Raw genomic sequence first — 16,056 nt, 5'->3', positions numbered from 1 at the left:
TGGGGTGCGGTGGCATAGTGGTATTGTCACTAGATTAGTATTCCAGAGACCCAGGGTAATGGTCTGGGTTCGAATCCCACCATGACAGATGGTGAAATTTGAATTCAATAAAAATCTGGAACTAAAAGTCTGATGATGACCACAAAACCATTGTGCATTGTCGTAAAAACCTATCTGGTTCACTAATGTCCTTTATGGAAGGAAATCTGCTGTCTTTACCTGGTCTGGCCTACATGTGACTTCATACCCATAGCAATGTGGTTGACTCTTGAATGCCTTCTGAACAAGAGCAATTATGGATGGGCAATACGCCCACATCCAATGAACAAATGAAAAATAATTGAGTGGGCTGTTTTGTCCTGGATAGTGTCAAGCTTCTTGAGTGTTGTTGGAGCTGCAGTCATCCAAGCAAGTGGAGAGTATTCCATCACACCCGACTTGTGTCTGGTAGATGGTGGACAGACTTTGGGGAGTCAGGTGGTGAGTTACCTGCCACAGGACCCCTAGCCTCTGACCTGCCGTTCTAGCCACAGTATTTATATGGCTACTTCGGTTCAGTCTCTGGTCAATGGTAACCCGCAGGATGTTGATAGTGGGGGATTCAGCGATGGTAATGCCATTGAATGTCAAGGGGCGATGGCTAGGTTCTCTCATGTTGGAGATGGTCATTGCCTGGCGCTTGTGTGGCACAAATGTTAATTCCACTTAGCCCAAGCCTGGTCTTGCTGCGTTTGAACATGGGCTGCTTCAGTATCTGAGGAGCCATGAATGGTGCTGAACATTGTGCAATCATCACCCCACTTCTGACCTTATGATGGAAGGAAGGTCATTGATGAAACAGCTGAAGACGGTTGGGCTTAGGACACTGCCCTGAGGAACTCCTGCAGTGATGTCCTGAAACTGAGATGATTGACCTCCAACAACTAGAACTATCTTCCTTTGCGCTAGGCATGACTCCAACCAGTGGAGAGCTTTCCCCTGATTCCCATTAATTCCAGTTTTGCTAGGACTCCTTGATGCCACACTTGGTCAAATGTTGCCTTGATATCAAGGGCAGTCAGTCTCACCTCACCTCTGGAGCAGCTCTTTTGTCCATGTTTGAACCAAGGCTATAATGAGGTCAGCAGCTGAGTGGCCCTGGCGGAACCCAAACTGAGCAGCAGTGAGCAGGTTATTGCTAAGAAATTGCTGCTTGATAGCACTGTTGATGACCCCTTCCAAGACTTCACTGATGATCGAGAGAAGACTGATGGGGCAGTAATTGGCTGGATTGGATTTGTCCTGCTTTTTGTGTTCAGGACATAACCTGGGCAATTTTTCACATAGCCGGGTAGATGCCAGTGTTGTAGCTCTATTGAAACAGCTTGGCTAATGGCATTGCAAGTTCTGGAGCACAAGTCTTCAGTACTATTTTGGAATATTGTCAGGGCCCATAGCCTTTCCAGTATCCAGTGCCTTCAGCCGTTTCTTGATATCACTTGGAGTGAATCACATTGGCTGAAGACTGACATTTGTGATGGGCGGACCAACGGAGGAGGCCAAGATGGATCATCCACTCGGCACTTCTGGCTGATGATTGTTGCAAATGATTCACCTTATCTTTTGCACTGATGTGCTGGGCTCCCCCATCGTTGAGGATGGGGATATTTGTGGAGCTGCCTTCACCAATGAGCTGCTTAATTGTCCACCACCATTCATGACAATGTGACAGAACTGCAGAGCTTACTCTGATCTGTTGGCTGTGGAATTGCTTAGCTCTATCACTTGCTGCTTATGCTGTTTGGCGTGCAAGTAGTCCTGTGTTACAGCTTCACCAGGTTGACACCTCGTTTTTAGGTATGCCTGGAATGCCGCCCCCCCCCCGCACTCTTCGTTGAACCAGGGTTGATTTCCTGGCTTGGTGGTAATGGTAGAGTGGGGGATATGCCAGGCCATGAGGTTACCGGTTGTGGTTGAATACAATTCAGCAGCTGCTGCTGGCCCACAGCACCTTAATAATATCAAATTGCATAATATTTCTGTGTGTTATAAAAGCTGTCTCTTCACAAAAAACAGTTCCTCCTAACTAAATTACCCTTAAAATATGAATGATCTTTTATAGAATTCCTATAGAGTAATTATGGTACAGAGGAAGCCATCCAGCCCATGGAGTCCATGGCTTTCGGTGGGGCACTTCAGTCAGTCCCATTGCCCCACTCTATCCCCATAGCCCTGCAAATTTATTTCTCTAAAGTGCCAATCTAATTTCCTTTGAAATCATTGATCATTTCCATTACCTCCACCCTTGGAGGCAGCGAGTTCCAGGTCATTACCATTCACTCCATAAAAATGTTCTTCCTCCCATCTCCACGGTATCTCTTGCCCAAAATCTTAAATCTGTGTTCCCTAGTCCTTGCACTATCAGCTAATCATTGAATTGTAACAATACAGAAGGAGGCCATTTGGCCTGTTATGTCTGTGCTGGCTCTCTGTAGGAGCTAGTCAGCTCATCTCAATTCCCTGCTTTTTCCCCATAGTCTTGCAATTTTTTTCTCTTCAGACAATTATCCAATTCCCTTTTGAAAGTCACAATTGAATCTGCCACCACCACACTCTCAGGCAGTGCATTCCAGATGCTAATCATTTAATGCCTGAAAAAGTTACTCCTCATGTCAGTTCTGCTTCTTTTGCCACTCAGTCTAAATCAATGTCCTTTGGTTCTCAATCATTCTGCCATTGGGAACAGTTTCTCCCTATCTATTCTACCCAGACCTCTCATGATTTTGAATAAGTCAATAAATCTCCTCTCAACCTTCTCTTCCTTCAAGAGAACAGGCCTGCTTTGTTAATCTGTCCTCATAATTGAAGTCTCTCATCCCTGGAACCATTCTCTTTTATCTTTTTTGCATCCTCTCTATTGCCTTCGCTTCCTTCCTAAAGTGTGGTGCCTTAATGGGAAGAGCTTTTCTTTATATAACTTATCTAAGCCTGTCATAATCTTGTAAACCTCTATCTCCTTTGCTTACAAAAACACAAGAAATGCTCTGCTATTCAATACGATCATGGCTGATCTTCGGGTTCAAATCCATTTTCCTGCCTGCTCCCCATATCCCTTAATCCCCTGAGGGACCAAAAACCTGCCTATCCCAGCCTTAAACATATTCAAAGATGGACCATCCACAATCCTCTGGGGTAGAGAATTCCAAAGATTCATAACCCTTTGAGTGAAGAAATTTCTCCAGTGAAGAAATAGTCAAGTTGCAAAAAAATGTTTTGGATTGGGGGAGAGCAGATTTTAGTAAAATAAGGCAGGATCTGGCCAGGGTAGACAGTGACTTGTGGGGAAATCTACATAGGAACAGTGGTGGGGCGTTCAAAAAGGAAATGGGAAGGGTACAGGCTCAACATGTTCTCTCTAGGGTGATAGGAAGGAGTAACAAGCCCAGGGAACCATGGATCGCCAGAGATATTCAGGATATGATGAGAAGGAAAAGTGAGGCTTTTAGCAGGTACAAGGGAAGCAAGTCAGCGGAGGCATTAGTGGAGTACAGAAAGTGCAGGGTGGAGCTTAATAAAGCAATTAAGAGAGCAAAGAGAGGATATGAGAAAGCTCTGGTAGAAGTAGGGAAAATCCCAAGACATTCTATAAGTATATCAATGGGAAGAGGATAACCAGGGCAAGAGTAGGGCCCATTAGGGACCAAGAGGGCAATCTATGGGTGGAGCCAGAGGACATCGCTAGAGTGTTGAACGAATACTTCATATCCATCTTCACCCAAGAGAATGAGGATGAAGGTATGGAACTTGGGGAGAGAGACTGCGAGGTTCTTAAGCAAATTGATGTAGGGAGTGACAAGGTATTGACTTAAAAGTGGACAAATCTCCAGGTCCGGATGATTTGTGTCCCAGACTGCTGAGGGAGGCAAGGGAGGAGATCATAGGGGCTCTGACCCTAATTTTTAATTCCTCTCTGGTGTCAGAGGACTGGAGAACAGCTAATGTGGTTCCGCTATTTAAGAAGGGTTGTAGAGATAAGCCAGGGAACTACAGGCCAGTGAGTCTCATGTCAGTGGTAGGGAAACTATTGGAGAAAATTCTGAAGGAGAGAATCTATCTCCACTTGGAGAGGCAAGGTTTGATCAGGGATAGTCAGCATGGCTTTGTCAGAGGGAAGTCATGCCTAACAAATTTGATTGAATTTTTTGAGGAGGTGACCAGGTGTGTGGATGAGGGTAGTGCGGTTGATGTAGTTTATATGGATTTCAGCAAAGCCTTTGACAAGATCCCACATGGGAGACTTATAAAGAAGGCAAATGCACATGGGATACAGGGTAATTTGATAAGGTGGATTCAAAATTGGCTTAGTTGTCGGAGACAGAGGGTGTTGACAGAAGGATGCTTTAATGACTGGAAGCCAGTGTCCAGTGGCATACCACAGGGATCTGTGCATCTATTATTTGTCATTTATATAAACGACATAGATGACTATGTGGGGGTTAGGATTAGTAAGTTTGCGGATGACACAAAGATTGGCCGGGCGGTTAACAATGAGGTTGAGTGTCTTGGGCTACAGGAAGATATGGACGGGATGGTCAAATGGGCAGATAAGTGGCAGATGGAATTTAACCCTGAAAAGTGTGAGGTGATACACTTTGGAAGGAGTAATTTGGCAAGGAAGTGCTCAATGAACGGCATGACACTAGGAAGTTCTGAGGAACAAAGGGACCTTGGCGTGTATGCCCATAGACCTCTGAAAGTAGAGGGGCATGTTAGTGAGGTGGTAAAAAAGCATATGGGACATTTGCCTTTATCAATCGAGGCATAGATTACAAAAGTAGGGAGGTCATGTTGGAGTTGTATAGAACCTTGGTGAGGCCACAGCTGAAGTACTGTGCGCAGTTCTGGTCACCACATTATAGGAAGGATGTGATTGCACTGGAGGGGGTGCAGAGGAGATTCACCAGGATGTTGCCTGGGATGAAACATTTAAGTTATGGAGAGAGGTTGGATAGACTTGGGTTGTTTTCATTGGAGCAGAGAAGACTGAGGAATGACCTGATCAAAGTGTACAAGATTATGAGGGGCATGGACAGGGTGAATAGGGAGCAGCTGTTCCCCTTAGTTGAAGGGTCAGTCACAAGGGGACATAAGTTCAAGGTGAGGGGCAGGAGGTTTAGGGGGGATGTGAGGAAAAACTTTTTTACCCAGAGGGTGGTGATGGTTTGGAATGCGCTGCCTGAGATGGTGGGTTGCCTCACGTCCTTTAAAAAGTACCTGGATGAGCACTTGGCACGTCATAACATTCAAGGCTATGGGCCAAGTGCTGGTAAATGGGATTAGGTAGGTAGGTCAGGTGTTTCTCACGTGTTGGTGCAGATGTGATGGGCCGAAGGGTCTCTTCTGCACTGTGTGATTCTGTGTCAGTCCTAAATGATTGGCCCCTTATTCTGAGACTATGCTCCCATGTTTTAGACCTCCAACCGGCGCCGGGAAACAATTTCTCAGCGTCTACCCTATCAAGCCCCCTCAGAATTTTGTAGGTTTCAATGAGGTCGCTTCTCATTCTTGAAAACTCCAGAGAATATAAGCCCAATTGATTCCATAGGACAAACTGCTCATCCCAGGGACCAATCTAATGAACCTTCGTCCAAGGAAAACAACCCCAGCTTCTCTAACCTGATCTTGTATCTAAAATCCCTCATCCCTGGAATCATTCTGGTAAATCTCCTCTGCACCTTTTCAAGGACCCTCACATCCTTCCTAAAGTGTGGTGATTAGAACTGGATGCAATTCTCTAGTTGAGACCAAACAAGAGGTGTATAAAGTTTCAGCGTAACTTACCTGCTTTTGCACTCAATGCCTCTATTTATGATGCCCAAGATCTCAATTGCTTTACTAACTACTGGTTCAATATGTTCTCCTACCTTCAAAGATCTATGTACATGAAGCCCCTAGGCCCCTCAGTTCCTCTTTAGGTAACAAAATGATATCTTTATGGAGGAGGGAATGTTTATGGAAATCACTATCTATAAAATGCCAAATGTCTCACATGCACAAAAAAACGCATCATATTGGATCGTTTTTGTATTACATGATATCACTGATGGATAGTTGCTCCAGAGTAGATCCTTTGAGTACCATGAAGGCCATAATATTCACGTGGGAACTGCTGTGGAAACAATTGAACACAGAAAACCAAGCATGTTTTCTTTGTGTCAGGCAGTTCTGTATTGGAAATTACCATATGCTCAGTGAAGTCATTCATGGAACAAGTCCCCAATACTCACATCATCAGGGTAACATAGCATTGATCAGACTCCATCTGAAACTAGTAAACCTTGTTAACCTTATCATCTATCCACCCTTAATGGGAATGTGGGATTTTGAATCAAAAGTCCTCTCTCTAACTTTCCTCCCCTTTTCATTTGATTATTAACTTGAATGATGGGGCAATGGGACTGATTGGATTGCTCTACTGAGCCAGCATGTCCATGATGGGATGAATGCCCTCCTGTGCTGTAATGATTCTATGACTCTCTGACAGGCATTAAGATTAATTCCTGTAGGGTTTCTCTTGGGTATACAGTATGCTCATCCAGTTTGGCAACAGAGATAAAGGTAAAAAGTCTGTTCAAGAAAATGGGATGTTGATGTCTTGAAGATGAACAAATTTAATTTGATGCTTTTTTGAACCATGAAACGTCCTTCTGGTTGTATTAAACAGTGACCTGCAAAGTGGCTAGTTTTTTTGAGCTATAGGGTTCTCATTTCTATGATACCTAATTAAATACCCTTTTCCTAAATGTGCCCCTTGCTCATAACTTAGATTTTATTTCTAGCTAACAGTAGATAGATTTGTAGGTACAATGCTTCTTTAATGAGTTAAGTGATAGTCCCACTTTTGCCAGTATTCATCGTTCCTTTTGTTTTGACATGTAGAATTATAAACGACCCATGGATGGCATGTATGGTCCCCCACCAAAACGCCATGAGAGTGACGTATACAACATGCAGTATGGCAGCCAACAGCAGGAAGTGTACAGCCAATATGGAAATACTTATTCTGGACAAGACAGGAGATCCATGCAAAACCAGTATCCATTGACATATAATAGAGACAGGATGCAAGGTCCAGGTCCAATGCAGCAACATGGAATACCACCACAAATGATGGGAGGACCAATGCAAGTATCCTCCACTGAAGGGCCACAGCAGGGCATGTGGCAATCACGGAATGATATGCCTTACCCATACCCAAATAGGCAAGGCCCCGGAGCACCTCCACAGGCATCTCCATATGCAGGGATGAATCGCACTGATGAAATTATATTACCTGACCAGAGAATGAACCATGAAAGTCAATGGCCTTCTCATGTTAACCAGCGTCAGCCTTCGTACATGTCTTCAGCTTCCATGGCTCCTATCACACGACCTTCTCAGCCCTCCTATCAGACTACTCCTTCAATGCCAAACCACATTTCCAGGTCTCCTAGTCCAGCTCCCTTTCAGCGGTCTCTAGAAAACCGAATGTCACCCAACAAGTCCCCTTACATGTCGTCCATGAAGATGCAGAAAGTTGGCCCTCCAGTTCCAGCCTCTCAGGTTGCTGTTCCACAACAACAACCACCCCCAGTCAGGCGGGAAATTACATTCCCTCCCGGTTCAGTGGAAGCGTCACAACCAGTCTTAAAAGCAAGACGGAAACTTACCTCAAAAGACACTGGTAGGTAAACTGAAAACACTTGTCCATTTGAATTAAGTTTGACTTCATTATACAATTTGTCGGTACTGATATGTTACGAGTGCTTTTCATTGGTTGAATGTTAAAAAAACACTGGATATTAAATTGATGGTTTTGGATAATTTGCAAGCGATATGATATGAAGGATTTGTTTTAAGCAGGACCTGCAATGAATGTTTTGATGTCAAATCCTAAAAGTTAGGCAAATGTGCCAGACATTTTTTGTTTTTGCAAAGGGTAGATTCTATGTGTGCTGACATTTTTACTTAACATATGGAACATAGGAGCAGCAGTAGGCCATTCAGCCCTTCAAGCCTGATCTGCCATTCAATCAGATAATGGCTGATCTGGTTGTGTTCTCAATTCCACTTCCTGTCTGCCCCCCGTAACCCTTGTCTCCCTTTTCTATCAAAAATCTGTCTAATTCTGCCTTGAATAAATTCAATGATCCTGCCTCCACTGCTCTCTGGGGAGGAGAATTACAAATACTAACGACCCCCTTAAAAGGGAGACCTCTTATTCTTAAACTGTGCCCCCTAGTTCTACTCTGCCCCACAAGTGGAAACATCCTCCCTGTATCTATCCTATCAAGCCCCCTCAGGATCTTACATGTTTCAATAAGATCACATCTAATTTTTCTAAACTCCAATGGGTATATAGGCTCAACCCGTTCAACCTTCCTTCATAGGATAAGCCCTTCATCTCAGGAATGAGTTGAGTGAACCTTCTCTAAACTGCTTCTAATGCAATTATATATTCAAATAAGGAAACCAAAACCGTACACAGTATTCCAGATGTGGTCTCACCAATGCCCTGTACAGCTGCAGTAAAACTTCTCTACTTTTATATTCCATTCCCCTTGCAATAAACAACAACATTCCATTTGCCATCCCAATCACTTGCTGTACTTGCATACCAACATTTTGTGATTCATGTACCAGGACACCAATTCCCTCAATACTGCCAAGTTCTGCAATCTCTCCCCATTTAAATAGTATGCTGCTTTTCCATTCTTCCTGCCAAAATGGACAAGTTCATATTTTCCCACGTTATACTCCACCTGCCAATTTTTTGCCTACTCATTTGACCCATCTATATCCCTTTGCAGACTCTCTACCTCCTCTTGACAACTTACTTTCCTACCTATCTCGGTGTCATCAGCAAATTGAGCTATCATATGTTCGGTCCTTTCCTCCAAATCATTGATGTAGATTGTAAATAGTTGAGGCCCCAGCACTGACCCCTGTGACATTCCACTCATTATAGCTTGCTAACCTGAAAAAAGACCCATTTATGTCTGCTTTATGCTTCCTGTTAGCTAACCAATCCTTTATTCGTGCTAATATATTCTCCCCTACCATGTTCTCTCATCTTGTGCAGTAACCTTTGATGTGGCACCTTATGAGAAATGCTTTTTGTAAATCCAAATACTCCACTTCTACAGGTTCCCCTTTATCTACCTTGCTTGTTACTTCCTCAAAAATACTCCAATAAATTAGTTAAACACGATTTCCCTTTCACAAAGGCATATCAACTCTGCCTGATCAAATTGTGATTTTCTAAGTATCCTGCTATAACTTCTTAATAATGGATTTTAGCAATTTCCCAATGATATATGTTAGATTAAGGAATTTTGGAAGATTATAATTAATGCATCTACTATCTCTGCAGCCACTACTTTTAAGACCCCAGGATGCAGGCCATCTGGGTCCTGGGGACTTGTCAGCCTTTGGGTCTAATAGTTTTCCCAGCACCTTTTCCCTAATGATGAAGATTGTTTTAAGTTCCTCCCTCCTGTTCACCTTTTGATTTTCAAGTATCTTTGGGAAGTTCTCTAAGTCTTCTACAGTGAAGGCAGACACACATACCTATTCAACGCTGTGCCATTTCCTTGTTTTCCATTATCAATTCCCAGACTCACTCTCTAGAGGACCAACACTACCTTTATTTACTCTTCTTATTTAAATACTTGTGGAAACTCTTACTATCTATTTTTATATTACTAGCTAGTTTTCTCCCTTTATTTGTTAAATATCTCTTTAACCCCAAATGAAATTGTCTCAACTCGCAAAACTTGTTAAGTCAAAAATTTGAACAAAATTCCCAGGAACTGACTTCTTAAAAAAGAAATGTGGTCAAAATATCAGGGAGTGCTACAGTGCAGGGATGAGCATCGATTAACTGACTGACCTTTTCACATACATAAACAGAAAAGTGCTGGAAATACTCAGCAGGTCTGGCAGCATCTGTGGAGAGAGCAAAACAGAGTTAACATTTCATGCTGAATATGACTCCTTCAGACCTTTTCATATCCTGACTTTTCATGTGCTCTAATTTTGACTGCTAACATAATTTTATGTAAATATACTGGTTTTGAAATGTGTATTTTCAAAATTATAGGGATTGGTTGTTTGAAACAATTTAAATGCATCATTCTATCCGCAGCAGCTTTTAGCTTTTTGTTTTTATCATTCTATCCTTTGGTCCTTTCCTTCTTTCCAGCCAAGCAGCTAAGGCTTTCAAATAAATACTTAGTGCCTCTGGCACCAGAAAGGCACTTTTATGTTTAATATATGTATCATGAGAGAAAAGTCCTCAAATGAATACAGCAGCTTTCATGCACCACTCACCTCTACTCATATAAAGGCAAAATACTGCAGATGCTGGAAATCTGAAGCAAAAACAAAAATTGCTGGAAAAACTCAGCAGGTCTGACAGCATCTGTGGAGAGAAAGACAGAGTTAACGTTTCGAGTCCAGATTACTCTTCTTAAGAACTAAAGAGAAGTAAAAATATGGTGAAATATATACTATTTAAGGGGGGGTGGGACAGGTGAAGCTGGATAGAAGGCCAGTGATAGGTGGAGGCAAAGGAGAGATTGCAAAAGATGTCATAGATGACAGACCGCAGGGAGATGGGGTTGACACTGTGATGGGGTTCACTGTGGTTGACAGGGCCCTCAATAGTGTCCGACCCATCTCCTGCACCTCTGCCCTCACACCTTCCTCTCCCTCCCAGAACCATTGTCCTCACTTTTCAACCCACCAGCCTCCGCATTCAAAGGAACATCCTCCGCCATTTCCACCAATTCCAGCATGATGCCACCACCAAACATATCTTCCCTTTACCCCCCTGTCAGCGTTCCATAGGGACTGTTCCCTCCTGGTCCACTCCTCCATCACCCCCAACCCCTCAACTCCCTCCCACGGCATCTTCCCATGCAATCGCAGAAGGTGCAACACTGCCCCTTTACTTCCCCCCTCCTCACCGTCCAAGGGCTCAAACACTCCTTTCAAGTGAAGCAGCACTTCACTTGCACTTCCCTCAATTTAGTCTACTGCATTCGCTGCTCCCAGCGCGGTCTCCTCTATATTGGAGAGACCAAACACGACTTGGTGACCGCTTTGCGGAACACCTTCAGTCTGTCCACAAGCATGACCCAGACCTTCCTGTCGCTTGCCATTTCAACATACCACCCTGCTCTCATGCCCACATGTCCGTCCTTGGCCTGCTGCAATGTTCCAGTGAAGCTCAACGCAAACTGGAGGAACAGCACCTCATCTTCCAATTAGGCACTTTACAGCCTTCTGGACTTAACATTGAGTTCAACAACTTCAGACCATGAACTCTCTCCTCCATCCCCACCCCTTTTTTCAAATATTTATTTTATCATTTTTATATATATATTTTTTTCCACTTATCTCAATTATTATTATTTTTTAAATTTATTTCCATTCATTGTTTTATTCCCAACTTTTAGCCTATTTCGATCTTTTCTCCCACACCACACCACTCCCACTAGGGCCATCTGTCACTTGCTCATTCTGCTTTCCACTCTTAATGTCACCATTAGCACCTCCTTTAGCCAGTATCACTACCGTCAACACCCCTTCGACCTTTTGTTTGTGACATCTTTTGCAATCTCTCCTTTGCCTCCACCTATCACTGGCCTTCTATCCAGCTCCACCTGTCCCACCCCCCACCTTAAACAGTATATATTTCATCATATTTTTACTTCTCTTTAGTTCTGAAGAAGAGTCACACGGACTCGAAATGTTAACTCTGTCTTTCTCTCCACAGATGCTGTCAGACCTGCTTAGTTTTTCCAGCACTTTTTCTTTTTGTTTCACCTCTACTTATATCCATTCGTGCAAAGCTGGTCAAAAAGATCTTACTATTTAAAGATCTGCAATTGGAGTGACCCTGAAAATGTGGGTTTGCTACAGTAACCAGTTTTATACTGTCGTCAGAACTATCTTCTCATGCATTAACATTTTAGCTTGATTCAGATGGTATCACTCTCACCTCTCCATCAGTGGCTTGACATCCTATGCTAGAGGTTTCAGCACATAATCTAAGTTGACATTCCACTGGTTTCCTTTGAAGATGTTAAAAGAGGCTGCATTTGTCTTTGCTAATGATACAAGTTCTAAGACACTACTCGAGAAGAGCAGCAAATTTCCTGGCATCCTGGCCTTTGTTTCTCCTTTAACCAATGGCACCCAAAAAAACCCATTTTATGTGTTTGTGGAATATTTGTGCAAAAACAGCTGCTGCATTTCCCTGCATAACCATAGTCATTGTATTTCATTCATGTACAATTACTAATTGTACATGAAGTGATATGAGGTGTCTCTCTCAATGTAAAAGTGCTGACGTCAAAGTTCAGGAATAAATGCAGTGAATATACGAGATACAAAACCTCAAGGGCATAAGTACAAGAGCACTTGCCTCCATATCTGTCTATTGATTGCTTTCTCTGGACCTCACAAGAAAAAATTTCAAATCCAACAGATGTGAAGAGAAATACAGAGAAACAGTAAGAATACACCAGTGCCACTTGTGATTCATGTGGCTGATGCAGTTTTCTGGTTTTAGTCATGTTTGTTCTTGCCACAAGACAACACCTCAGGTATATGATTGGAAATTTAGCATCTAGGATTTACTGCTCTGATACGAGATGGTATCAGGAAAAGCCTGGAAATATTTACCCTTCGGGAGAAACTTTAAAATGGGATCCCTGTTAACAACAGTTAATCATTTAGATTTGATGTTAAAGATTTCTCTGTCAGTATTAACTCTCCCTATATCTTTTTATTTGAATACATTTACTATCTTGATACTGTGTGCACTTTTTGTCAGCTTTTTTTATTATAAATTTCTATGTCAAAATTTATGGTAAGAGCACTCTCGCCTCTTGAGCCTGAAGGTTGTGTGTTCAAGTCCCACTCCAGAGACTTGAACACACAATCCAGGTTGATATTCCACTCCAGTACTGAGAGAGTGCTGCATTGTCAGAAGTGCAGTCTTCTGGGTGAGATGTTTAAACCAGGGCCCATTTGCCCCCTTGGGCAATCATAGAAGATAACATGCAATATTTGAAGAAGAGAAGGAGAGTTCTCATTCAACTAGCATCACTGAAACAGATGGTCTGGTCATGTATCTCATAGTTATAATGTAATTCCACTCTCCAGCCAATGGAGGTGCTGCAATATTGCCACTGGCAGAAGGATATAATTACACCATGACAAGTTTATTTGAGCGATGTTATAAATGTGGATATAGGAATTTATAATGGCATTGCATAAAAATGAGGATTGAATGTATGGCTTTAAAATGGGTACTGAATTACATTACTGTGCAACAATTTATACCCTTCACAAATCAACTGTTCAAGCTCGTATCTTTTGATATGTGCTAAGTGTTTATAATCTTGCACACTGTTTCTCCAGCCTTTTACACACATTACCACAAGTTCTGCAAGGTTTAGCTTGTTGCGTCTTCATTAAAAGCAAGTTACATCTGCTTGTGAAATTTTGCACAGTAACTCATTTCACACTTGATAAAACCTGACACTTGAGTTCTTGACCATATTATGCATAAAACTATATGGAAAAGAAAGAATCTGCTCAAGACAGCACAGATCTGTATTTCTTGTCTTCTCTTCACACCTGACCTACTCTTGTAAGAATTCAAAAGCATGGGTACACATATAATATGCGTGGATAGAGGCCTGAGACAAAGACCAGCAAAGGAAGATACGCATATCAAAGGTCCGACCATTAGACATGCTCTAGTTACCTAGAAAATTCTATCTTGTTGCAGTCCATCATCAGTTTACTGTGGGCAGATTCTAAGCTGGCTATCTCCTTTATGAACAAGGAGTACTGCTGTTCTTTGTCCCTTAAAGTCCATAAAAAATTAGAAGGACTTCAACACATAAGCACTGCTGCACTATTGCAATAGTGTATGTTGTGACTTGTTCAGTGTGGTGTAAGTGTATTCATTAAGATGTGCGTTGTCCTGTCCTATTTCTCTCTGAACATGGATGTAATCCTACAAGTTGTGAAAAAATGAACCACTAACAGAAGGAGTAGATGAGGAGATTGCCCTTGAGATGGCATTGCTAGCTTCTTCAGAATGTGTTAACTATCTACCTCCCTGTTTCACTGGTCCAGAAGGTCCTAAATTTGTGCTAGAACTGTCCAGTGACCTGTTGTCAAGGAGCTGCAGGCTGTCAGGTTTGTTCCTGTCATTGGTGTGGAGCCATGTGATGGCATGCAACTAATGCCAACCTGAAGAACCCCATGTTGTTCCACATGTGCCCCTCATATAGGCAACAAACCTGATAGAAAACAGACTATAACATTGCTTCTAGGTCTGAATTAGCCCCCAGCAGCTCAATACCATCTTCAGTGGTGTCATTCCCCAAATCTCCTATGCCTTCCCTGCTAACTTATGCTGAGCATTGCCTTCTTTCAGGGAAAAGAGCACATATTTAGGTGGGCACCATTGCTCCTGTTGCCCATGTGCATAAATACAAACATTCTACACATAGGGATAAGATTTTTAACTTCAATAACTGGATGGGGAGCATTAGTTAATTTAAATGAATAGAAAATTAAGCAGTCTCTATTATCAACGTGCAATGTTCCATGGGGACCTTCCTTTCTGCAGTCCACCTATAGGATTAAATAGAATATATGGCACAGAAACCGGTCATTTGGCCTAACCAGCCTATGCTTTATGCTCTACTCAAGCCTCCTTCCATCTTTTCTCACCTAAAACTATCCAGGCAATGTTTAATGTCCAGTAGTAGAGGTGGAATCTGCCCCATTGTCTCTGCCATGGTGGATGGTGTAGTCTTGTCCTCACTTGTTGAAACACTATCATATTAATGCCTATCCTCTTGCCAATTCATATTGTGACAACAGATATTTTTGCACATGTTTATTTATGGTGGATTTCAGGCTTGTTCATTAATGTACATTACTGTCCATTGCTCACCTTTTTCCCACATACCACTTGATCACTGGAAGGTATATGTAATGCTCTGAATATAGCCGATTCCAGGTAAAGAAAGAACATGTGAAATCTCTTAGATCAGGTCTTTTTAACTAGTCATTACTGTTATTTATTTTATTTGGAATTCTCATGGAACATTTCAATTCATAAGTGTTATCAAAATAATGGTATTTATAGAGATATGTTAGGTGCTGCTATCTCTCCTACCTGTAAGAAGTAGTTGATAAATTTGTAGTAATATTTCTTGCTAGCCCTGTGGCTTTTACATTAAACACCCTTCAACTTCATCCAAATGCATGATACCACTTTGTTATCTATTCCCATGATTTGCATATGTTGTTGGTTGTGGATCCCTTATCCGAATTAGAGGTTAATTCATGACTTGCCTCCAATTGCAATAGCCTGGAGAACAGCATCACTAAATCTCATATTCCTTTGATGCTGCTTTTGCCTTTTTCAATTGTCTTAGATTACCAGAAAATATGTTTTAAATGACTCAGCATCATGAAAACGCAATCTTATATCCTATAGTACAGGCTTGTCCAACCTTTTTGTACAAGGGGCCACATTTCAATTTTTTTCTCACTCAAGGGGCTGCCGAGAAAATTTCGGAAAGATAAGGTTTGGCGCAACATTAAACATGAATTTCAATAAAATATTGCGGTATAACAGCTTGCTGAGCAAAAATTAAGCAATGAGTAAGTAATAAAGATGACCATTTGAGTGTGAGGGGTTCAAATTGTGTCCCAGGGTGTTTAGTCACTCACCCTCACCAAACCCACTCTGTGAGGTGATACGAGTATGATGGTGTGTGGGGGTGAGGGTGAGTGCAAACCCTGAGATTGAGAGTGAGCCAGACACATACACACACACTCACTCGCTCATTCACACGTTCTCCCTCACTCACATTCGCTCCCTCACACACACACATCCTTACTCACCCCACCTGTAGCCACTCTCTCCCCACTCCAACAGCAGCCATTCTTATCCCCCTCCACCAGCAGCCACTGTTGCAAAAGCAGTCCCTCTCT

The 16,056-nt window shown here is 42.3% G+C and overlaps 1 protein-coding gene across 1 annotated transcript in view; it reads left to right on the top strand.

Annotated features, from left to right (window-relative positions):
* The window catches only part of LOC144689614 (AT-rich interactive domain-containing protein 1B-like), a 198,522-nt gene that overhangs the window by 166,436 nt on the left and 16,030 nt on the right, over positions 1-16,056 (top strand). Inside the window, exon 14 of the mRNA XM_078556841.1 lies at positions 6,919-7,702. Coding sequence (XP_078412967.1) covers positions 6,919-7,702 — 784 coding nt within the window. The remainder of the gene's footprint in view (positions 1-6,918; positions 7,703-16,056) is intronic.

This window comes from Cetorhinus maximus, chromosome 14 (assembly GCF_964194155.1).
Source record: "Cetorhinus maximus chromosome 14, sCetMax3.hap1.1, whole genome shotgun sequence".
Taxonomy (NCBI): domain Eukaryota; kingdom Metazoa; phylum Chordata; class Chondrichthyes; order Lamniformes; family Cetorhinidae; genus Cetorhinus; species Cetorhinus maximus.
Note: the sequence above shows the minus strand (reverse complement) of the source record. Positions and strands in the feature narration are given on the sequence as shown.